Source organism: Zymoseptoria tritici, chromosome 8 (assembly GCF_000219625.1).
Source record: "Zymoseptoria tritici IPO323 chromosome 8, whole genome shotgun sequence".
NCBI lineage: Eukaryota > Fungi > Ascomycota > Dothideomycetes > Mycosphaerellales > Mycosphaerellaceae > Zymoseptoria > Zymoseptoria tritici.
Genome location: NC_018211.1, coordinates 493,806 through 515,132, shown reverse-complemented (window position 1 = coordinate 515,132; position 21,327 = coordinate 493,806). Strand labels below are relative to the sequence as shown.

The window sequence follows — 21,327 nt, the reverse complement described above, 5'->3', positions numbered from 1 at the left end:
CGAAGAGCGATGTGCTTCACTATGCATTCTTTTCCGGTACCATGAAGTCCTCGCCGTTGGGTTCTCTGTGATCTTGCTCCTTGCATATGGCTACGCTGCACCCCTTCACAGGACAAGAGCTCAGCGCTTTAACAAGCGCCGCAAGAAAGCCTGGTATGCCTCCCATCTCTTTGAACTCGCCGTGATCCTCTTGCAAAACTCCTCCCCACGGAAGCGCCGTCTGCATGAAGCACGCAACCAGAAGACGTCGCAAAATTGATTCAGGAGCGGTCTCTGCAAACGCGATTCGTGTGGCTTCGGGTGCACTGCTGAAGACGCACAGGATGTCGATCAAGCGGCGAGCGGATTCGTTCTGTAGTGCTGGCATGAGGAGCATGTCGCAACATATCCAGAGATTGACCATGTCGACGGCGGTGGCCCGCGCCTCCGGTCCAACGCTCTCTTCGTACGAATGTATTACGTCGCACTGCTCTTCTAGCTCATCGCTGAAGTCCGGAAGACGTAGATTGACAAGCCAGTAGAGAATGAGTTCGAAGCTGGCAGTAGAGCACCCCGGAAGATGCAGAGTTCTGTTGTGGCTTTCGAGGAAGCGGCCGTCCAGCGCTTTGTGAAAGTACTCAGAAGCTCCAGAAAGTAGGGCCTTTTGCACAGTGAATGTGCCACCGTCTTGTAGCTCGACCGACACGAGGTCGTCCGCGATGAATGTACTAGTGGTACCAAGTCAGAAACGAGAGATCGTGAAATGACTTTGAGCACTTACCCGGCCAACTCCTTCACCTTCTCCATTTGTTCTCCTCTAACGCTCAATGAGCGATCGTTGCCTTAAATTTGTGGTACTGTTGCGTTGGGGGCTGTGTTTTGGTGAAGTTAAGATGTGGTGCAGTGGTGAAGTGTGCAGAGGTGAAGTGGTGCAGTCACTGCAGTGGTGAAGTAGTGGATGTTGTGATGTCGTGATGTCGTGAGAGGATCGATTGGGCGAGATCTGCGCGGCGGCGCTCCGTCGATTAGCGGTATGTGGACTCTTTGTCGTGTGTTGAAGTGAGGAGGAAGGTGGTCCGTCCTTTTCGCATCTTTCGTTCGTTAGCGCCAAGCACAGGACAGGGGCTGACATCCACAGTGGATGGAGATGGACCTTTGGAAGGCTCGTGCTATAAGGTACGCTGATTTCTCGCGCTGGAGACTATCCTAAGATCCGCTCATTCTAGTTATTCTTCGCCGCAGGCTTGACTTCGAACTTGCTGTCCTCGTCGCGGGAGACAGGGACCTTCATGTGGTAATGATTGTTGATTTTCAGACGCTCTCCAATTTCAATGAAAGCCTGTAGGAAACCGGGAATGCTTCCAAATGCGTCCATTTCTTCTGAAGTGTAAGTGCCAGTTGCCGAGAAGAAATCGCGGCTTGCGTCCTGCAGCAATACCTGAAGAATTGGCGAATCGTGAGGCGCAGAGTCGAAAGCGCAGCTCATGGCCTCGTGACTGATGGTATAAATGTTCGTTATGCTTCTAAGCTTGCGCATGGTTTCGTTCTGCAAGCGCACCATCAAGAGCATGTCGCTAGTCAACCACAGCTTGGCGAGGCAAAGCTGTCTTGAATGGGCATCCATTTTATTCTGCTTCAAAGCGGTTGTCCAATCCGGTAAGTTGCTGTTGCATATCCAGTAAAGAATCAACCTAAAGCTCTCTGATGTGCAGCCTGGAATTTTCAGCTTGTTGTTGCTCGCCTCCTGGAAGTCTCCACGCAGCGCCTTGCGGAAGTACTCGGAGGATTGGCAAAGAGTAGCTCTCTGCACTGTGAATCTGCCGCCATCTTCGAGCTCAATTGAGATCAATGCATCATCGACGAAGGTACTGCTGTGCGTTAGCGGCGCTGATAGGTCCTGTACATAATTGACTGACCTCGCGAGCTCTTCGACTGCCTCCATGCTCCTAGCCTGTAGCTTGTCAGGAATTTCCAGGTGTGAAATGAAGTTGCGCCGAAAGCGAAGGGGCAAGTGGCGGAGTTTCGCGCAGTGTTGAGACACACGGAATCTCTGATATTCCGGGTTGAGAACGAAGGCAACTGGCAGAGAAGCCCCTTTGCGCGCGTGGCGTCGATGTTGTCAATCACAGTAGTTATGATGATGAAGTTGTTTGCGGTGAGGTGGATCGGTGTTTGTATCGAAATTGACGGTGAAGAAGCTTCTGCAACGTTTGCTTGTGCTTGAAAGTAGGGTAAGATAGTCCGAGCGCGAGCGAGACGAATCACATGCTAGGCGAGTACGCTGCCGAGAGACATGCACTCAAGATTCGGTTGCGCTTTCTGACCAGGGCATCTTCCTTCGTGAGCGTGCGATCAATAGGACTCTGCGCAGAAGTATGTCAATGGAACTTACAGTGAGAACTTTTTCGCATACCTTATCGGTAGATCATTCTCGTTTGCTTCCTCCTGAATGATCTCCTCCTCCATCTTCGCTTGCGCATGCCTCGCCAGCTGATTACATTCCGCCTCATTACTCTCAACCTTCAGTACCGTTCACCTCCATCTGATCCTCCTAATCCTCATGAACATGATTCAACGAAACCATAAACTTCTCATTCCCGCCAAGCGTGACATTGACCAGCACATGTTCATGATGCGTCGGCATACGGCACGTCGCCTTCGGCACCTGATGGCAAAAATCCATCCATCGACTCCAAAAGCGCCGGCCAAGACCCCGCAGTCAAGCTGAAAATATCAATATCGCTCGGCTCGTAAAGCATCTCGCGCAGAAGGAAATCCGCCTCGCTTGCTAGAGCGACGCCCTCCTGAGCGGAGACTTCGCTGAAACAGAGTCGAATGTCAGAACCATCGCATCGATGCCGACAGTGTCGTGGTGGAGGACTTCTCGGAAGCATTTCATGGTGGCGTTCTGCAGCATTGGCATCATGGTCATGTCGCAGGTGAGCCAGAGCTCGGTGAGGTGAAGCTGGCACGAGTGCGCCAAGTCACGGGTTTCTGGCTCGTGTGACTCCTCATTGCGGTGGCGAGGTCGGGTAGTTCGCTGTTGCAGATCCAGTAGAGGAATAATTTGAAGGCTCCTGACGTGCAACCGGGAATGCGAAGGATCTTCGTGCGTGTTTCTTGGAATTGTCCACGCAGTGCACAGCGGAAGTAGATCGATATGTCGCATAAGATTGCTCGTTGCATCTTGAATCTCCCACCATCGTCCAGTTCGATGAAGACGAGGTCATCGTCGATGAAGGAGCTATGAGAGGTCAGTATTGCTCGAGGACTGCAGACAGCCAAATGAGGTACCTTGCTAGCTTCTCAAGTCTGTCCATAGTATTAAGCATCTGGTTATACGGTCATATGCTCCGGTCTGAGCCCACAACGCCCAGCTTTTCCATTTCGTCCTGCAGCTCCGCGGGAGGAGATGGTGTTCGGTCGTATAGAGCGCGCACATCCGCAGCGGCGTTGCCCAGTTCTGTCTTCGCCTTAGCCAGCGCAGTCCTCTTGGCCTTCACTTCCTCAACCTGCGCAGCCAACGATTTTGTCGCTTGCGCGAGTACATCCTCCGCTTTCTCGAGGTCCTGGAACTTCTCATGCACCTCAGTCTTCCGTATAACAACAGACGCCCAAGATTCAACCCTGAAGCGTTTGAGCGGTCGGTCGCTAGGGTTAGCGTTCTCGCTTACATCTCGCTTCGCTGGTGTATAGTCGTGAGCTGGCGGCATCTGCTCCAAGGTCGGAAGTCGGTAATGCGGAGGCGCTGAGATCTCAGTCTGAAGGTACTTCAGCTGCGCAGCAGATCTTTGTGAGGAAACCTTTTTGGTGTGCGGAGACCGAGAAGGTTGACTCGCTGAAGGCTTCGTAGGAGTCGACGGGGCCGATTTCGTTCCAGACCGTCTCATATCATCGCGTACCTTCATCAGTGCCGGCGTTGCCAGCCACGATTCTGGATCGTTGAGGTCGTCACAAACAAACCACTCGTCCTTCAAATCGTAGAACCATCGCCTCAACTCGAGTCCCTCCTCCATGCGCTCAACGGGCACGCAACTGTAGAGATCTTGGATTGTCATGTGCAGAGTTTTCGCAACTTTGGTGAAGTGAGTGTTGATGATGTCTGCGTCGACATTGTTGTGAAAGGCTCCATTACGTTGAGCATATGTGCGAATGCATATCAAGGTGCTGGGGAGGTCGAGCTGCGCGTAGTGGCAGGCGTCGTTGACAGCGCGATATGTTGTGGTCTGATCTTTTCTCGTATACCCATACTCCTTGTGGATCTCAGCTTCTGCGACATAGTTGGTCCAGATCTCAGTCCACTGATTCTTTCCAGAAAGTAATTCGAAGCCAGGTGTTTTCTGGACCCTCGACTTATCGCGAAGCTCGGCGCATCTGATTTTGACAAAGTCAGCTGCGTTTGCCAAACTTTGGTTCCATTTCATATTGGCAAGATCTGCCACCATGTCGCGCAAGAATGGAGGGAGCACGGCCTTCAACCAGACTTCGTAGTCCATTACCGTCTCGAACGTCTGAATCTGTATTTGGCACTCCTCAGTGATACCCTCTTGTAGAGCCTCGAGGCAATGACCTTGATGTAATAGGAACGCCAGTCTGGTCCTACGCGTAAGCTTGCGCGCATTGCCGTGATCGTCTTGAAGTCTTTTCCGTGCGAAGTCGTATGCGACTCTGATACGGTCCGTGTCGTATAGCCTGTGATCGAGTTCCGCTTTAGGCGCGTCCACGAACATGACTTCAGCTTCAGGCTTCGATGAGGCGGCCGCAAGTTTTCGCGGCGAGATGCTGGATGTGGTGGATGCACGAGTTCTTCGCACAACAATCGGCGAAGGCTCTGCCAAGGGGCTACTCGATCGCTCGATGTTTTCTGCCATTGCTGTTGTAAAGCGGTTGTGATGCCGATGCTGTCAAAGTGTCGCTTCGAGAACTCTAGTAAGTAAATTGGAAGTGATCATAGGCGGTTCAACTTATATGGCGCGCTGATTTGTCATCACGCTACTCGTTACCAGGGAAAGAGTCGAACTCACCGCGATTTGCATGTGCTCGGTGCAAACGAAACAGAGGACCTTGACTTACTTCAAATTCACTCCCTCGCTCCCCAAACCACCACATTCCCATCCCCACCCGCACTCGCCCACTGTCTCCTCACCGGATTCCACGCCACCACACTCACCACATCCTTACTCGCACTCTTCCCAACCCCACCACCAGCACCTCCCCCATCTTTATGCCAAACCCTCTCCACCACCTCCCCACTCCCCACATCCCAAACCCACACACTCCCGTCCTCACTCCCACTCACCACCCTCCCATCCCCACCCGCCAAACAACTCCGACACCTCAACTCCCGATTCACAAACCCCTCCCCTCCAAACCTCTGGAGTAACCCCCCACTCCTGCGATCCATCAACCGCAGCTCACTCCCCAGCGTACCAGCAAGATACCCCTCTCCATCCCTCATAACACTCAAACTCGTCACCCCCACTCCAGGAGCCACACAATCCACCACCGCCTCCCCCGCCGCGAGATCATACACCCTAACCCGTCCGTCCACACTCCCGACAAACACCTCCCCTCCTCGCACAGCGATACATCCCACCGCATCCCCCGCGTCGCTCAACGTCATCACAGGTCGCGAGTCCCTGCCTTTCAAGTCCCATACTTTCACCGTCCCGTCCAGGCCGCCCGTGAGTAGCACTCCATCTCCCTCGCCTCCGAAAGCGCAACTTTCCACCCGTGCGGAGTGCCCGAGGAAACGCCGGACCGTGACGGCTGTCGCGACGTCCCAGTAGAAGACCGTTTTGTCCCCGCCTACCGAGGCGAAGCGGGAGTTGTCTTCTGATACGCAGAGGTCGAGGACGGGGTAGCCGTGCGCACTGTAGGTCTGGATGGCGGAGGTGGAGCGGGAGGCGGGGTTGTAGAGACGGATCAAGCGGTCGGATGAGCCGGTTAGAAGGTATTGGCCGGCGCCGGAGGAGTATGTCAGAGCGTGAATTGGGGAGGCGGAGACAGGGATTGTGGCGAGGCGGGTGGTGGGAAAGGATTGGTTGGAGGAGGGCATGTTTGCGAAAGAGTCGTTGTTACATTTTTCTTTGGATGAACGAAGTGGATTGAGTTAAATAGCGTCGGAGAAGTGAGGTCGAGGCGATGCCAAGACTTCAGCGTGCTTTCGTGGATTTGTTATGGGCGATTGCCCGAACACACAGGATAGTCGAAGGCGTAGAACGTTCACTTGGAATTACAACTTTCGATATAGCTCCGCTACCTCCTGCCTCTGACAACACATGCTTCTCGTATGGAGGTGGATCCATGCTTAGCACTTGACACACCAAGCAGACAACATTCTCATCCGCTTCACGCCGTCCCACAGCTCTCAGCTCAAACTAAAGACAAAAGCAGGTTTTGAGGTATCTTCCGCGCGAGAACAGTACTCCTCTCCTCTTCGATCCCCTCCCTTCGTCAACAACACGTCCAGCTCGCAAGCTAGATCTGTCCCTCCAGTACAATAACCATACTATACACTCGACGGACGACAGCCCGCATTCGCTGCCCAGCACAAGCACCACGCCAGTTTAGCGTCTGCCAGTACGGGACATGCTACCCTGCAGACCCTCGACTTCCAGCTCGAGCTGCTTAATCACAGCATGGCTCTGCTCCAGATCCTTGTTCAGACGATCACGCTCGGAGATGAGCTTCTGCTCCCACTGCCTGAAGCGCTGTTCCTCAACCTTGACCTGTTCCGTGAACCTCTTGCGAAGCTGCTCTTCCTCCTCCTTGAATTTAGGGTTGTCCAACTTTCTTGGGCGTGCCTCGCCGAATTTCCTCGTCTCCATCTGTTGTGCGCGGTAGGCCTCGTAGTGGGTCTCTTCGGTCGTGTGGATGAGATCCAACATGTGCGTGCGGATGAGAATGGCGCGGAGCTTCTTGAAGTCGCAGTGCTCTTCGTTCTCGACCTCGGCGACTCCCCATGCGTATTGGCGACCCTTGACGGTGCGGCCGTCGGGAGTGTTGACATCGCGCTCGGAACCGATGACGGAGAAGGGCATGGCGGAGATGAGGCTGCGTGCGTGCTGGAGACCGGCTTCGTCGTCCTCCTCGAGAGGTGGGGTGTAGATTTTGATGCCCTGGGCTTCGATGACATTGCGGATCTGCACAGAGGTCAGCGAATGAAGTAAGCGGTCAGAGGTTTGCGACAACTCACGCGGTGCTTGAACTTGGCGAGGTCGGCTGGCGAAAGAGTATCCGCCTTTGCGACCACTGGGATCAAATTGACGCGCGTGCACAGACGCTTCATCACCTCAATGTCGAGAGGCTTCAACGAGTGACCTGTTGGGCGGATGAAGTACAAGCAAGCGTGCACTCGGAGATCGATCTTCTCGGCTCTCTTTGGCTGCTGCTCCTGCAACATGTAGCTCTCATGCTGGTCGTCCAAGAATTCTATAATTGGCTGCCAGCTGTCTCTGTTGTTCACGTAGTCGCCAAATCCGGGAGTGTCGATAACCGTCAAGCGGACCTTGAAGAACTTCTCCTCCAACTCGGCCTTGGTGATTTCAATCTCGACCGTCTTGTCGACCTGCTTAGCGTGACGTCGGCGGTGATCGGCGTAGTTCTTGATGGTCGTGCTGAAGAGAGTGTTGATGAAGGTGGTCTTTCCCAGGCCGGACTCGCCAGCAACCATGATGGTGAAGGCGGCGCCGCGCTTGGCGACAATCTTATGGCGCTGATTGGGGAGCTGCTAGACATCAGTATGCGCGTGATGTAGAGAATGTGTATGATTCCAACTGACATTGGCAATGCCAATCGGCGAGAGTGATTCGGCCATTGTTATGAAGTCTGCGAGCTCGTCTTTCTTTTCTGGTGGAGGCGGAGGAGGTCTCGTCGGCGAAGAGTGTGCGGCGGCTGGTGAGGTCGGCAGATATGCGCCTGGGATGTCGTTGAGTTGCGGAAAGCTCTCTGCGGTGGTGGACAGGTCAGTCAATGCCATTGAGGAGGTGTTGTTCGCCCAATGGCTCTTGCTCGGCGCGCGCGGAGACGGAGCATGGTCGGGATGGAAGCGTACCGGGAAGCCGCACGTGGGGTGGACTGATGGGTAGGAAGGTGTCGTCGTTGGTGGTAGAGGAAGAGGAAGGACAGTGAGGTTGAAGCAGGGGCGACGATGCAATGGACAAAAGACCCTGGGATGAGAGGAAGGAAACAGGTGGAGTCTCTCTCAAAGTCAAGTGGCTCTCCCCTTTCCCAGGCACTTACCAAATGGGTGTGGCCTGTGCACCACTGCGCCGGATCGACGAATGGGCGATCCGCCTGCCTCGCTAGCGCCTGTGGGGGGAGCCGTGTCCGAGTGAAGGGACATTGTGAAATTTCTATGTCGACTTCACTTCTTCAATTTGGTGGGTTCGATCGAAATGGCTGAAATGTTGACGATGATGATGTATTGAGAGAGAAGAGAAGAAGGAACAACACCGCCAAGATGAAGACGGAATTCAAGGTGGGTGCTCCGCTGCGGCAATGCGACGGGCAGCAAACAAACGCTGCAGCTTGACGGGAAAGTGGCACTAACAAAAAGTCCAGTTCTCCAACCTGCTGGGAACGGTATATCGCAAGGGGAATCTGGTCTACACCGACGACGGAACGTGCTTGTTGTCCCCGGTCGGAAACAGAGTGACGGTGTTCGATCTGGTCAACAACAAATCACATACACTTCCATTCGCGCATCGACAAAATATCTCCCGAATCGCATTACATCCGAAAGGTCAACTCCTTCTGACCGTGGACGAGACCGGACATGCTATACTATCACACTTCCAACGCCGGATAGTGCTGTACCACTTCTCTCTCAAATCCGCAGTGTCATCCTTGGTCTTCTCACCGAGTGGCAACCACTTTGCAGTCGGCCTTGGACGAAAGATTGAAGTCTGGAAAACTCCTTCGACGCCAGGCGCAAATGAGGGTCTAGACAGCGATGATGCGGGGGGCTTGGAGTTCGCGCCGTTTGTGCGATATCGACAATATGGTGGCCACCACGATACTGTGCAAAGCATAGAGTGGAGTAGTGATTCGCGATTTATCCTCACAGCCAGCAAGGATCTGACTGCGCGAATATGGAGTTTGGATCCCGAAGACGGCTTCACACCTACAGTACTAGCTGGACATAGAACAGCAGTCTACGCAGCATGGTTCAGCCAAGATCAAGAGACCATCTACACAGTGTCGAAAGATGGCGCACTCTTCCAATGGCAATACCTGCCAAGACCGGACGTGGACCCAGAAGACCTCGATGCACTGGATGAACGATGGAGGATCAGCGAGCGACACTACTTCTTCCAAGACAATGCACATCTCACGACTGCCGCCTTTCACCCATCCTCAAATCTCCTCGTGACCGGATTCTCCAACGGTCTCTTCATGCTGCATGAGCTTCCCAGCTTCAGCGAGATCCATAAGCTCTCCATCGCAGCCTCAAATGTCGACACAGTGTCAATCAATGCAAGCGGAGAATGGCTAGCATTTGGGTCGTCAGCACTCGGACAACTATTGGTCTGGGAGTGGCAAAGCGAATCGTACATCTTGAAACAACAAGGCCATTTCGACAGCATGAACGCATTGACATATTCTCCTTCCGGCGACCGAGTCATCACCTGCGCCGACGATGGCAAAATCAAAGTCTGGGACACAACATCAGGCTTCTGCATAGTCACATTCACAGAACACACATCCGGCGTCACAGCATGCGAGTTCGCTAAACGAGGCAACGTCCTCTTCACAGCATCCCTCGACGGCAGTGTCCGCGCATTCGATCTCATCCGCTACCGCTGTTTTCGAACCTTCACCGCACCAAAGAGACTAAGCTTCAGCTCTCTCGCCGTCGATCCGAGCGGCGAAGTCGTGGCAGCAGGTTCCCTCGACGACTTCGACGTCCACATCTGGTCCGTACAAACCGGCCAACTCCTCGACCAACTCAGCGGCCACGAAGGTCCCGTTTCCTCCCTCTCTTTCGCTCCTAACGGCGGCACCCTCGTCTCCGGCTCCTGGGACCGCACAGTCCGAATTTGGTCCATCTTTGGCCGCACCCAAACCTCCGAACCTCTTCAACTCCAAGCCGACGTCCTCGCCGTCAATGTCCGGCCAGACGGCAAACAGATCGCCGTCTCCACCCTCGACGGCCAACTCACGTTCTGGTCCCTCTCCGACGCCACCCAAGAAGCCGGTCTCGACGGCCGCCGCGACGCTTCCGGAGGTCGGAAAGCCACAGACCGCCGCACAGCCGCAAACGCCGCCGGCACGAAATCCTTCACCACCATCGCCTATAGTGCGGACGGCACCGTCCTCCTCGCAGGCAGTAACTCGAAATTCATCTGCCTATACGCCGTGGAAACTGGCGTGCTCTTGAGGAAATTCACTGTCTCCGTCAACCTCTCCATCGAAGGCACGCAAGAATTCCTCAACTCAAAACTCCTCACCGAAGCGGGCCCGCAAGCTCTTCTTGACACCCAAGGCGAAGCTTCCGACTTGGAAGATAGAATGGACAAATCCCTCCCGGGTTCCAAGCGAGGAGACGCAGCGCAGCGCAAAATCGCGCCGGAAGTCCGGGTTCCAGGTGTGACGTTCTCGCCTACTGGCCGTGCGTTTTGCGCGGCCACCACCGAGGGACTGCTTCTCTACTCTCTCGACGCGGGCGCTACATTCGATCCATTCGATCTGGACATTGACGTCACGCCTGAGTCGACACTTTCCACCCTCGCGCGCGGGGAGTGGCTGAAAGCACTCGTCATGTCATTCCGTCTCGGCAACGAGAAGCTCCTGCAGCGGACATTTCGCTCTGTGCCCGTCTCGGACATCACTCTCGTAGTCCGCGACCTACCAGAAGTCTACCTCGACCGCTTCATTCGCTTCGTAGCCAAGGAGGCAGATCGAAGTCCACATCTCGAATTTAACCTTCTCTGGCTCGAGGCTCTGCTGAATACACATGGACGCATGCTGAAGCAACGACAAGGCGAATTTGCGGAGGTGACGAGGATGGTGCAGAAAGCTGTGGGAAGATTGCAAGGGGAGGTGTTGAGGGTTAGTGATCAGAATGTTCATACGATTGAGTTTTTGTTGAAGCAGCCGAGGAAAGTGGATGCCGTTGCTGGGGTTAAGTTGAAGGCTATTGAGGCGGCGAAGGGTGGAGCTGAGGTTGGAGAGGATGAGAGTATGGAGGATGGGGAGGGTGGGGAGGAGGAGTGGATTGGGCTAGAGTGAGCGGCTCTACACCAGGCGTAGCTGTCAGTAGCTGTCGTGACTGGACTCTGCTCTTATTGAACGGGCGTGCACGCAGTCAATGCCTTCGACAAATGGTGTACAGACAGATCCAAACTAACGTCCTGAGTAGATCACGAAAGCGCTCGCTGGCTTTGATTGATCTCTGCATAAGTGTCTCGTTGCATGTAGCCTCACTCGATTGCAGTCCATGAATGCCGACCATCACAGAAGCTCAATTGTGTCGCTCGTTGGTAACGCCGTTGAACCACCGAACCACGACTTTTGCATGTGCAAATTGCTTGGCAAGAGGACTTCCATTCACTTCACTTGATCATTTTAGGTTTGGACAGCATCGTTCATCGAGGAGCACTTTCCACTCTCTGGCCTCTCTAAGGACCTTTCCGACCTCATCAAGCATCTGATCCATATATTGAATAGAGCCATTGCCGAAAAAGACCAAGACGCCACGAACTTGACAAAATATCCTTTCACAACTCGAGAAAGAACACAAGCGACATCTTCTCCTTCTCAACCAAGCGCCACTTGCCGTCAAAACAAAACACGCCTCCAAACTCTCCATTACCATGGCCACCACCTCCGATCCCCGCCCAACAATCACAATCCTCGGCTCCCTCAACATAGACTTCATAACCCTCACTCCCCGGCTCCCCTCCCCCGGCGAAACCCTCTCCGCCACCTCCTTCACAACCGGCTACGGCGGCAAAGGCGCCAATCAAGCCGTCGCCTGCGCCCGTCTCTCCCCTCCCGACTACCACGTCCGGATGCTGGGCAAGGTCGGCGACGACACGTTCGGAGGGGAGTACCTGGACGCTCTGAGGAAGGAGGGCATGGATGTGGAAGGCGTGAGGATCGTGCAGGGGGGGAAGACGGGGGTGACGAATATTATTGTTGAGGAAGGGACGGGGGAGAATCGCATTTTATTCGTGGCGAATGCGAATCAGGAGTTTGAAGCGGAGGAAAACTTGGTCAATTCGCGAAATGGAGCGGCGGGGAGGAGGGAAGTTGTGGTGCTGCAATTGGAAATCCCACTCGAGACTGTAAAGTTCCCTCCACAACCCTCTATTCCCAACTCATCGCTGACGAAACTCTCACAAAGGTCCTCCACAACCTCTCCCTCGCCTCCACAGCAGGCTCCCACACAATCTTCAACCCCGCACCCGCCATCCCCCTACCGGACTCCGCATACCCCCACATCTCCACGCTCATCATGAACGAAACCGAAGCGGGCATCATCTCCTCCTCCTCATCGTCTTCCACCACCTCCTCATCATCTCCCACCAATAAACAGGAGGAAGAAGCGGAACCCTCCATCCCCTCCCTCCTCACCCTCGCGAAATCCTTCCTCGCCCGCGGCGTCAAGGAAACCGTCATCATCACGCTCGGCGGTAAAGGGCTCGTCTACGCTACCCGTGCCGGCGGCGAAGGACACGTGGAAGCGGAGAGTGTCAAAGTTGTCGACACGACGGCTGCGGGCGATACTTTCGTTGGCGGGTATGCGGTGCAAAGGGCCAAGGCGTTGGTAGAGGAGGTAGAGGGGGAAAAGGAGTGGGATGTGGCGAGGGCGTTGGGGTTTGCTACGAAGGCGGCGGCGAGGACGGTGGAGAGGGCAGGGGCTATGAGTGCGATTCCGTATCTGAAAGAGGTGGAATTGTAGCCAGGCGCCGGGGAGGGGAGGGCAGTGCGAGATTGACCATTAAACATCGAGCTTCGATTCAATGTCTTGCTCGAGTTATGACGAGGTTCTTGTCGCAGTGTGCCTGATTGCGCTAGCAGTGCTTCCTTTTCACCCTGCCTTCCACGCCTCATCGCCTATACATCTCCCTCTCCCTCTCCTGCAACCTCTCCCTCCGATCCCGACTCTCTCTCGGCTCCATGCCCCTCTCCCTCTCCCTCTCTCGATCCCTCTCCCTCATCCGATCCGGACTCCGACTCCTCCCACCCAAACCCCTCTCTTCTCTCTCATAACTCCCCCTCCCCCTCTCCCGATCTCTACCCATATCCCTCTCCCTCTCCCTCTCTCGTGGTAAATCTCTCTCCCGCTCTCGATACGCATCCCTCCCATCCCTCATCGGCGGCGGTCGACTTCCCGGCGCACTGTCCACGTCTCGATATGATCTCGGTGGCGGGACATCAACCTCGCGGTATGAGCGGGAAGTATCATATGAGCCTTCGCGGTGGAGGTCGCGGTCTCGACTGTCCCTTCCACCTACCGGCGGGATGTAGACGTCTCTTGGCCGACTGTCGCCGCGGTCTCGCTCACGATCTCGATCTCGAGGAGGTGGAGGAGGAGGTCGGCTGTCGTAGCCTACTGAACCGCCACGCTCGCCTCCACCGCCTTGGTATGCGGGGATGTATGTATCCACTCTCGCTGCTCCTCCACCACCTGCAGCGATTGGAGGCGGAGGACCCCTCGCAGGCGGTGGAGGTTCAGGACGTGAAGGAAGATCCATCGGTCTGGGCGGTAAAGAATGTCCATTGATCGGCAGTCCGGAGCGCGGAGGGGGTGGTGGACCACGACCATCCTGCGCACGCTGCCATTCTGGTTCGCGGCCTGATGGGATAGGCTGCCCACCGCCGCCTCGAGGTCGATCATCGTAGCCTCTTGGTGGAGGTCCTCTCCCAGGTGGCGGGCCCCGATCGCGTCCTCCTCCAGGTGGACCTCGTGCTTGGCGGTCGTACTCATAGTTTCCTCTGCCTCCACCGCCTTGGTAATTGCCGTTCATCGGACCATTGCCATTCCATTCATCGGGTCCCATACCGACTGTGCCGCCCGCTGGAGCGGGTGGTAGGGCACGGTTCTTCTCCTGATTACCTCGGCGGCGGGAGTCGAGCTCGTGGCTGTCTTCGTATCGTGGAATGTCTTCTGCTCGCATCGGTAGTGGTGCGACTTTGAAGAAGTTGTGTTGTAAAGCGTCAACTGCGTTGATTCGTGTTCTCCAATCCAGGCAGAGGAGTTTCTTCAGCAAATCCAGTCCTTCAGCTCCCATTCTCCGGCCAAAACGCTCATCAATATCACCCTTTCCTGGTGGCCAATCTTTGTGGCCTTCACACCCCGGAAGGTCAGACCAGCCGGGCATACTCTGTTCATCGGGTGATCCGACAAGTTTGAATATTCTGACGCACTGATCGACGTCTGTGCGCCCTTCGAGGATGGGTTTTGTTTCGAACATTTCGCCAAACACGCAGCCAACACCCCAGAGATCGATAGCAGGTGTGTAGCGTTTGAGTGTGAGGAGCAACTCCGGAGGTCGATACCAGCGGGTGACGACTAAACTTGTGTAGTCGCGGACTGCGTGGCCATTCCCTCGTCCTGGTTGTGGTGTCTCTCCATCGTAATGTCGTGCGAGACCAAAATCAGCAATCTGAAGTATACCCGTATTTGAGATGAGGATATTCGCCGCCTTCATATCTCGATGAAGAATGTGTGACTGCCAATCGTTAGTACTTGCAAGCCCTCAAGTAACATCCACAACACTCACATCATGCAAATACCTCAACCCCTCCAACAACTGCAGCATATAACACTTGATCTGTCCCATACTGAAGTTGATATCCGGATTCGTCAACATGCCACTCAGATCATGATCCATATACGGCGTAACCATATACAACGTCGCCTTCTTCCTTCCTTTACTCCCCTTCTCGTCCGCCGCCATCCTCTCCACAGCCATCTCCTCCAGCCGTAGAATATTCGGATGGCTCAACATCTTCAGCAACTTCACCTCCCTCAACGCCGTGATGGGGAACCCTTCCTTCTCATTGTGCATGAGAATCTTTTTCAGCGCGAAGATCTTGCTGGTTCGTTTTGATCGCGCTTTGGAGACGACGCCGAATGTTCCCTCGCCGAGCTTCTCTTTCATGACTTCGTATTCGGAGATTTTGGCGCTGCCGCGAAAGCGGCGGGTGGTTGGGTCGGTGGACTCCATTGTAGAGCAGGCGGGATTGTTGAGAGGAGTTGCGACGTGCGACATGTTGGAGGAGAAGAGACGGTCGTCGTCGGAGGGTCGTTGTGTGGGTTTGTCGTCGCGGCGCACGAGCGCGGTTTTCGTTGGACAATAAGCGGAGAATGTTGTCGTTCATGTGACTCCGTCACAATAGGAAGAAAGCGCGTGCCGCATGGGCAATCGTGTCGCGCATTGGTGGAGCAGTGCAGGAAGTAGCGTCGCTCTTGCGGAAGTGAAGTGAAGTGAAGTGAAGTGAAGTGGAAGTCGTTGGAATCGTTCGTTCAGGTCGTCGTTGCGGATGTCGAGTATTCGTAATTACATGCGCCTCGCAAATTCCCAGTGAATAAGTCCGTCGTGGGCCGTGGCGCAGGGCAAAGGTAGATGGTGTGTAGCAGGCGCAGGGTTCTGAAGGTCTTGGGTTTTGGTCGCGATCGCCAGGATGCTTCGGACTCAACTCCGCTGATCGGTGCTGCGATGCTGCCGTCTGCCGGATTCCTGCTTACTCATCCCGAAGACAGACGCCCGCTTGAGACCTCACTGCACTTCACGCTGTAAGCACTGGCATTGGGCACAAGCAACCAGTCGCAGAACACTCCACGACACACCCAAGTGAGCTATATCGAACAACCCAGATGTCCCGCTCATACTGACTTCCACGCAGCAAATCAAAAATGGCAGGAGGACACGGTCCAGGCCCCCGACACGGCGGCGCGCACCCCATCGCTATCCCACCCGTCCGACCTCTCTACCGATTCGCCGCCGTTGGGCTCGGAGCTTCGATGTGGTTCTTCGTATGTACATGTCTGTCAGAGGAAAAGCAATAGGGCGTTTCCTGACTGGGTTTTCTTTACAGCTCTTCTACCGCGCACGATACGATCTTCCGGTTCTCCTCGGAATGAGGCATCCTTGGGATCATTGAGCGGGAATGGAGGTGCAGGGAGGGAGAGAGAGGAAAGCGGATGGAATGGATGTGAAGATGGTGCAAGGACTGAGGAGCGGAATGGGTGAGGAGGTGAAAAGAGGGTGGTCTGTACAAATGCACCGAGACGACACGTCGGCAATCGGCACGGAGCGAGCAGAGAGAGATAGGAAGAACAATTGCAATCGAGTCGAAAGGACCGAGCTGACCGTCCTCTCGACACATACCTGTCAAGCTGCGGCTTTTGTACACTTCATGCTCCTGAAGTCTTACAAGCGGGAATGTGTCTCCATCCGTCTTTCCATTTTTTCACTGATTGGCAGCAGGCGATCATGTTCGCGCACTGGAAGAGCCTTTCGCATGATTGAAATAAACAACGAGTCTCCCGAGCAACGTCATGAACAGCAACTGCCTAGCTCGGAATTCCATCAGACTGCATGGAATAGAGCTCGTCCACGGACATGGACGGCGTGGTTCTTGCTATTGACACACTCTACCGTCATCTCTTCTCTATCGTCTAACAGACCCAGCAAAGTCTCCCTCCTCAGCCCGCAATATCATACACGGGTATCGCGCTGTCCGTCTTGAACATCCCATTATGACCTCACTTCCCACCATACGTGAAATTCCCGAAGCCACCTCCCAGTCCATGGGCTCCCCCAAACTGCTGACCACCGGGCGTCCCCTCTCTCAATCCCACATGCGAACTAGTAGGCGTACTCGGTCCTCCCTGCGGCGTGAAACCCGCACTACCTCCCAGACCCGCCAGTCCCACACCGCCAGCACCATTCGTTCCCGACCCTTGCGCCGCGAAGAACTCCTCTCTGTATTGTTGGCTCGCGGGTGCTGGGACGCCGTGAAGGCCGTAGATCTGGTCCGCGAGTTCGTCTTCCAGTACGTTGTTGAAGATCTTGGACTTCATCGCCCAGAAAACTGCGCCTGTAAGCCAGGCGTCGGATCCAGCGGTGTGGGGGTTGCCGACACGCGAGCAGCCCAATTCCTCGGCCAAGTCGGAGAGACCGGATTTTGTGCCTAGTGAGTCTACCACGCGAAGTCCTTCTGCGGAAAGGCGATTTTGCAAGCGCTGGCGCTGCGCGTGGCGGAGTAGGAACTTGATGTCCCACAGTTTGGGAAAGAAGGTGGTGACGAGGTGGAAGAAGTCGGATTGGTCGGCGGGGAGGGCGTCGTTGGAGAGGAGTTTGATGAGGTAGCCGAAGTCGTAGCCGGAGTGGAATGACAGCCAGTGCACGTCTGTGTTGAACGCCAGACCGGAGGTGGTGAGGAGCGCACCGAAGGCTTCGTGTGAGACACCCATTTCAAGGTGGCGGTGGAAGTCGACTCCTGATGCTTTGAGGAGTTCGATGGAGGATTCGGCGTACATGTCCTCCTCGAGATTGAACTGGAAGTTGAAGACCCATGTGCAGGGTACGCCGAGACCTGGGTGCATGAGGTTGTTCGATAGTCGACCGGGAAGTTGGGTGATGGTCGGATCTTGTGGAGGGCAGAGCTCGCCTTCTGCAGTCCAGAGGGTTATGCCGACTTGGATAGGCTTGAGGATGTCCACATTGCATCGCAGCGTCTGATAGTGATACTCCGCCTTACTACCTGCGAAGTTACCTATCGGCCGCGCGACGATGCCTGGGAACTCTGCGTCCATCGAGACGTATGGGTATTTTTGTATGAGTTGTCGCAAGATGTGCATTTCCGATTCGAGGTTGTGTCGCCATACTTCCCGTATTCTTGCAGCTGCCCCTGTCTTCAATCCCATTCCTGCTGCGTCAATCTGATGACTATGCTCTTGCATCGCAGCACCTCTTGCGAATCCTGCCTGTGCTGCTGCTGAGCCCAATCCTTGTCCTTGTCCGCTGATCATGCCCGATGTGAATGTCGATGCGCCGGCGCCTGTGCTGAAAGCCGAGCTTCCATATGGCGAACTCGGGTTGAAGGGTGATATACCGCCATTGAGAGCACTGTTTCCAAAGGCATGTTGTGATGTGAATGCGCTCGGTAGATGGCTGGATTGTGATGCGTAATGTGAGTTTTGTGAGAGGGCATGTTGTTGATTGAGGTTGACGAAAGGATTTGACGGCTGTGAAGCATGCATCCGGCCCATTGTTTGAGGCATGGTGTTGTGAAGGCCGCGCGAGTGCGCACGCGAGGTGGGTCGTGGATGTCTCCCGATATGGAGTCGTAGGCCGACAGGTGAGGACAGCGGGATTGAGGTCTATGATTCGCGGAATGTAAGCTTCATGGTTGACGGAGGTTGTATATGTGCTCGATGGCTGCGTGTTCCCGAATTGTTCTCGTGCGTGTCGTGTGTTGATCGGGACTCGAAGACTGTTTCTGTAGCTGTCTGCGGAGTTGAGATGTGAGCGGGCGCGGAGGAAGTCGTGACGGGGCTTCGGCCTTGGCGTGTCGCTCTCCGAGTGAGGAGCGATCTGGACTTGAGCTACAGACCACTTCACCTCACCACCCCACACCATTGAAGCCAGACAGTACGATAGCACTACCGACAGACTTCCTCAAAGCGCGACACCGATCGCATACAGTTAAACAATATGCCTCGACCCAACATCACCGGTTTCGATCCCGCAAAGTTCGCTGCCGCATCCGGCCAACCGAAAAACGACCCATGGGCGCGAGTGTGCGTGAAGACCTGAGCGATCGCAGGAGGAGATGTTGAATGCTGACAATACTGCAGTGAGGCGTGGCGATACACAGGTCCATTTACACGAAGGAATCGATTCAAGAACTCCTTTCCTGGTCTCGGCATTGCGACGGTCGCATTCGCAGGATATCTGGTCTACGAGCAAGTCTTCATGGCGCCGGCACACGGTCATGGTGAAGGTCACGGCGAAGAGCATCACTGAGGGGGGAAGCATGCTTGAATGGTGGGAAGGATAATGTGGGCTCGTGAGGGTCAATCTGGCGGAGATATGCGGAGGGAAAACTCGATGGGAGCTTGTACAGCATGGGACATACGGCGTTTGACACGGAGCGCTGGCTGGGCACCATCCGCCAGTACGGAAGAGGGCAGCAGAGTCGTGCTTTGAGGGTTGCCCGAAAAGCAATGGGATGCGGAGACTTCTGCTACAACATGACCGAGCCTGAGACGGACGAGAGGCTCGAGTACGGACCTTGAATTGTACGTGGAGAGCGGGAAATATCGAACACGCTGTGACTTTCATGCCTCTGAAGTGCCCGAACATGTTTGTTGCCAGGAGCACAAATGCGATCTTCTGAATCTATGCTGCTTAGCAATTGATACGGTCTGTTTGCGTCGTATGCATTGCTCCCAATCAGTCTTTCCTCAAAGTCCCATGCACCGCTTGTCCTTAGAGGTCAGAGTGCGGCCGTGATTCTTTTATCTCCCAGATTCATATGAGTATCAGCCCATGCATTCGGACCATCACATTCTTAATCAATATAGACATGAAACACCATCAATATCCCGGCGTGCTGAGGTGCATTCAGCCGCCAATCCAAAAGACGTCACCCGAGTGGGGGCACAAGAAGCTCTCCCACAACTTCACCTGAAAGCTCCACCGCCTTGCACGAGCCAAAGAATTCACCAACACAATTCACCTACAACACAGCAGCATTCATCCGACCTAAAAGCTGGCACCCTCGCCGCCCAATTCTTTATATCCATCATGCCGACATGAAAACCTCAACCTCGACCTCTCCTCAACGAACCCTCTTCATCACCTTCCGATCAACACGAACACGACCACAATGCCTCGAGTATACCCACCCCTCGAGGGTCGTCAACCCAGCGTAACGATCAACCCGTCTCTCGTCGAATCATGCGCCGGCTTCAGCGCAGGCGTCATTTCTACGCTCGTTGTCCACCCATTCGACGTTGTCAAAACGAGGTTACAGATCGAGCAAAACACTCGTGCAAGACCTGGTGGAAGCGTGCGCGTGATGAAGCAAATCGCAGCGGAGGCGTTTTCCACAAATTCGACGGTAGGTCAGTCGTTACGCGGAGGTATCTCAGCGAACAAAGGCGGCGTGGTCAAGGCTTTCTATCGAGGGTTGATGCCAAATATGGTTGGCAACTCGACGAGTTGGGCGTTGTACTTTCTGTGTTATGGAAAGATCAAGGATGTGGTGGGTGTCATGCGGAAACAACGAACACCAGACGGAAACGGGCAACTCACGAGTGGTGACTACTTCCTCGCGAGTGGAGCTGCGGGCATTATGACGGGCGTCGTCACCAATCCGATCTGGGTGATCAAGACTCGGATGCTGTCCACTTCAAGAGATGCACCAGGAGCATACAAGTCGATCTGGCAGGGATTCTGGGCAATCTTCCGACAAGAAGGACCGAAAGGGTTCTATCGCGGATTGGTGCCGAGTCTCTTCGGCGTGTCACACGGCGCCGTGCAATTCATGGCCTACGAACAGCTCAAGAACCGATGGGCGCTATCAAGGGAAGGAGGACTGGAGGGTCTCACGAACCTGGACTTTTTGAGCCTGTCCGCTGCGAGCAAGATGTTCGCTGGCAGCTTGACGTACCCCTATCAGGTGGTGCGGGCGAGACTCCAGATGTACGATGCCGGGCAGAAGTACAAGGGCGTAGGGGATGCGGTGGCGCAGGTGTTCCGGAAAGAGGGCATCGCTGGATTTTACAAGGGATTGGCGCCGAACTTGGTCAGGGTTGTGCCGTCGACTTGTGTGACGTTCTTGGTATACGAGAACGTCAAATTCTACCTACCAAGAGTTTGGCATGATGCGAAGGATTCGGTGGAGGAGGAGAAGATATGAAGCAGGTTTTCCAATTGGATCGACGAATGATACCCACGTATGACAGAAAACAGCAAGACTCTTGGGAACCCCGTACCTCTGGTCGGTCGCATAAAGCATAGCATTGTTTCACCTGAGGACGAGACGAAGAGACAGAACCTATCAAGTCCAGCAATACCCAATCACACCGGTTTTACTCTCAACGTCCGCACGAGCAACCACGCCAATGCGGAGATGGGCCGAACGTCGACAAACGGGCCCCTTGGCGAGGCGTCGAACTCGGATACCATCAACGCATCAAAACAAAACAGAACAGCAAAAGTGTGTCACGACAGCACCAATCCATCGCATCCACAGGCAAAAAGTTATCTTCTCGAACGACAGACAAATCAGCAAAAGAAACTCTCGAAACAACACGAGTCCAGAAACCCTTTCCAAATCGTTATATTACTACAAGCTCTACCCTTTACGAATAGGCCA

At 54.7% G+C, this 21,327-nt stretch overlaps 10 protein-coding genes across 10 annotated transcripts; 5 read left to right on the top strand and 5 right to left on the bottom strand.

Moving 5' to 3' along the window:
* Nucleotides 1-19: 19 nt before the first annotated feature.
* MYCGRDRAFT_110360 (uncharacterized protein) lies at nt 20-786 on the bottom strand (the record flags this gene model as incomplete). The annotated part of the gene is made up of 2 exons (XM_003849885.1): nt 20-707; nt 761-786. The coding sequence occupies 2 exons, from the start codon at nt 784-786 to the stop codon at nt 20-22; spliced, it is 714 nt and encodes a 237-aa protein (XP_003849933.1).
* Nucleotides 787-5,059: 4,273 nt separating this feature from the next.
* MYCGRDRAFT_47036 (uncharacterized protein) lies at nt 5,060-6,037 on the bottom strand (the record flags this gene model as incomplete). The annotated part of the gene is made up of 1 exon (XM_003849884.1): nt 5,060-6,037. One exon carries the CDS (start codon nt 6,035-6,037, stop codon nt 5,060-5,062), a length of 978 nt encoding a protein of 325 aa, XP_003849932.1.
* A 425-nt stretch (nt 6,038-6,462) lies between these two features.
* MYCGRDRAFT_100895 (cdc12 like protein) lies at nt 6,463-8,133 on the bottom strand (the record flags this gene model as incomplete). Its single annotated transcript, XM_003849883.1, has 4 exons — nt 6,463-7,124; nt 7,178-7,708; nt 7,763-7,929; nt 8,036-8,133. 3 exons carry the CDS (start codon nt 7,796-7,798, stop codon nt 6,549-6,551), a joined length of 1,143 nt encoding a protein of 380 aa, XP_003849931.1.
* A 223-nt stretch (nt 8,134-8,356) lies between these two features.
* On the top strand, nt 8,357-11,214 carry MYCGRDRAFT_100894 (uncharacterized protein; the record flags this gene model as incomplete). The annotated part of the gene is made up of 2 exons (XM_003850435.1): nt 8,357-8,461; nt 8,545-11,214. 2 exons carry the CDS (start codon nt 8,444-8,446, stop codon nt 11,212-11,214), a joined length of 2,688 nt encoding a protein of 895 aa, XP_003850483.1.
* Nucleotides 11,215-11,798: 584 nt separating this feature from the next.
* RBK1 (uncharacterized protein) lies at nt 11,799-12,889 on the top strand (the record flags this gene model as incomplete). The annotated part of the gene is made up of 2 exons (XM_003850436.1): nt 11,799-12,272; nt 12,332-12,889. The coding sequence occupies 2 exons, from the start codon at nt 11,799-11,801 to the stop codon at nt 12,887-12,889; spliced, it is 1,032 nt and encodes a 343-aa protein (XP_003850484.1).
* A 148-nt stretch (nt 12,890-13,037) lies between these two features.
* On the bottom strand, nt 13,038-15,161 carry BUR1 (serine/threonine protein kinase, CMGC family, CDC2/CDK subfamily; the record flags this gene model as incomplete). The annotated part of the gene is made up of 3 exons (XM_003849882.1): nt 13,038-13,222; nt 13,808-14,663; nt 14,715-15,161. The coding sequence occupies 3 exons, from the start codon at nt 15,159-15,161 to the stop codon at nt 13,038-13,040; spliced, it is 1,488 nt and encodes a 495-aa protein (XP_003849930.1).
* A 594-nt stretch (nt 15,162-15,755) lies between these two features.
* MYCGRDRAFT_81746 (uncharacterized protein) lies at nt 15,756-16,330 on the top strand (the record flags this gene model as incomplete). The annotated part of the gene is made up of 3 exons (XM_003850437.1): nt 15,756-15,792; nt 15,841-15,970; nt 16,033-16,330. The coding sequence occupies 2 exons, from the start codon at nt 15,851-15,853 to the stop codon at nt 16,096-16,098; spliced, it is 186 nt and encodes a 61-aa protein (XP_003850485.1).
* Nucleotides 16,331-16,951: 621 nt separating this feature from the next.
* On the bottom strand, nt 16,952-17,962 carry MYCGRDRAFT_14092 (uncharacterized protein; the record flags this gene model as incomplete). The annotated part of the gene is made up of 1 exon (XM_003849881.1): nt 16,952-17,962. A coding segment is annotated over one exon (1,011 nt), but the record flags the coding sequence as incomplete, so codon positions are not given.
* A 697-nt stretch (nt 17,963-18,659) lies between these two features.
* On the top strand, nt 18,660-18,950 carry MYCGRDRAFT_19626 (uncharacterized protein; the record flags this gene model as incomplete). Its single annotated transcript, XM_003850438.1, has 2 exons — nt 18,660-18,742; nt 18,800-18,950. Coding segments are annotated over 2 exons (234 nt in total), but the record flags the coding sequence as incomplete, so codon positions are not given.
* Nucleotides 18,951-19,833: 883 nt separating this feature from the next.
* On the top strand, nt 19,834-21,243 carry MYCGRDRAFT_74485 (uncharacterized protein; the record flags this gene model as incomplete). The annotated part of the gene is made up of 2 exons (XM_003850439.1): nt 19,834-20,022; nt 20,077-21,243. 2 exons carry the CDS (start codon nt 19,834-19,836, stop codon nt 20,866-20,868), a joined length of 981 nt encoding a protein of 326 aa, XP_003850487.1.
* Between the last annotated feature and the right edge of the window lie 84 nt (nt 21,244-21,327).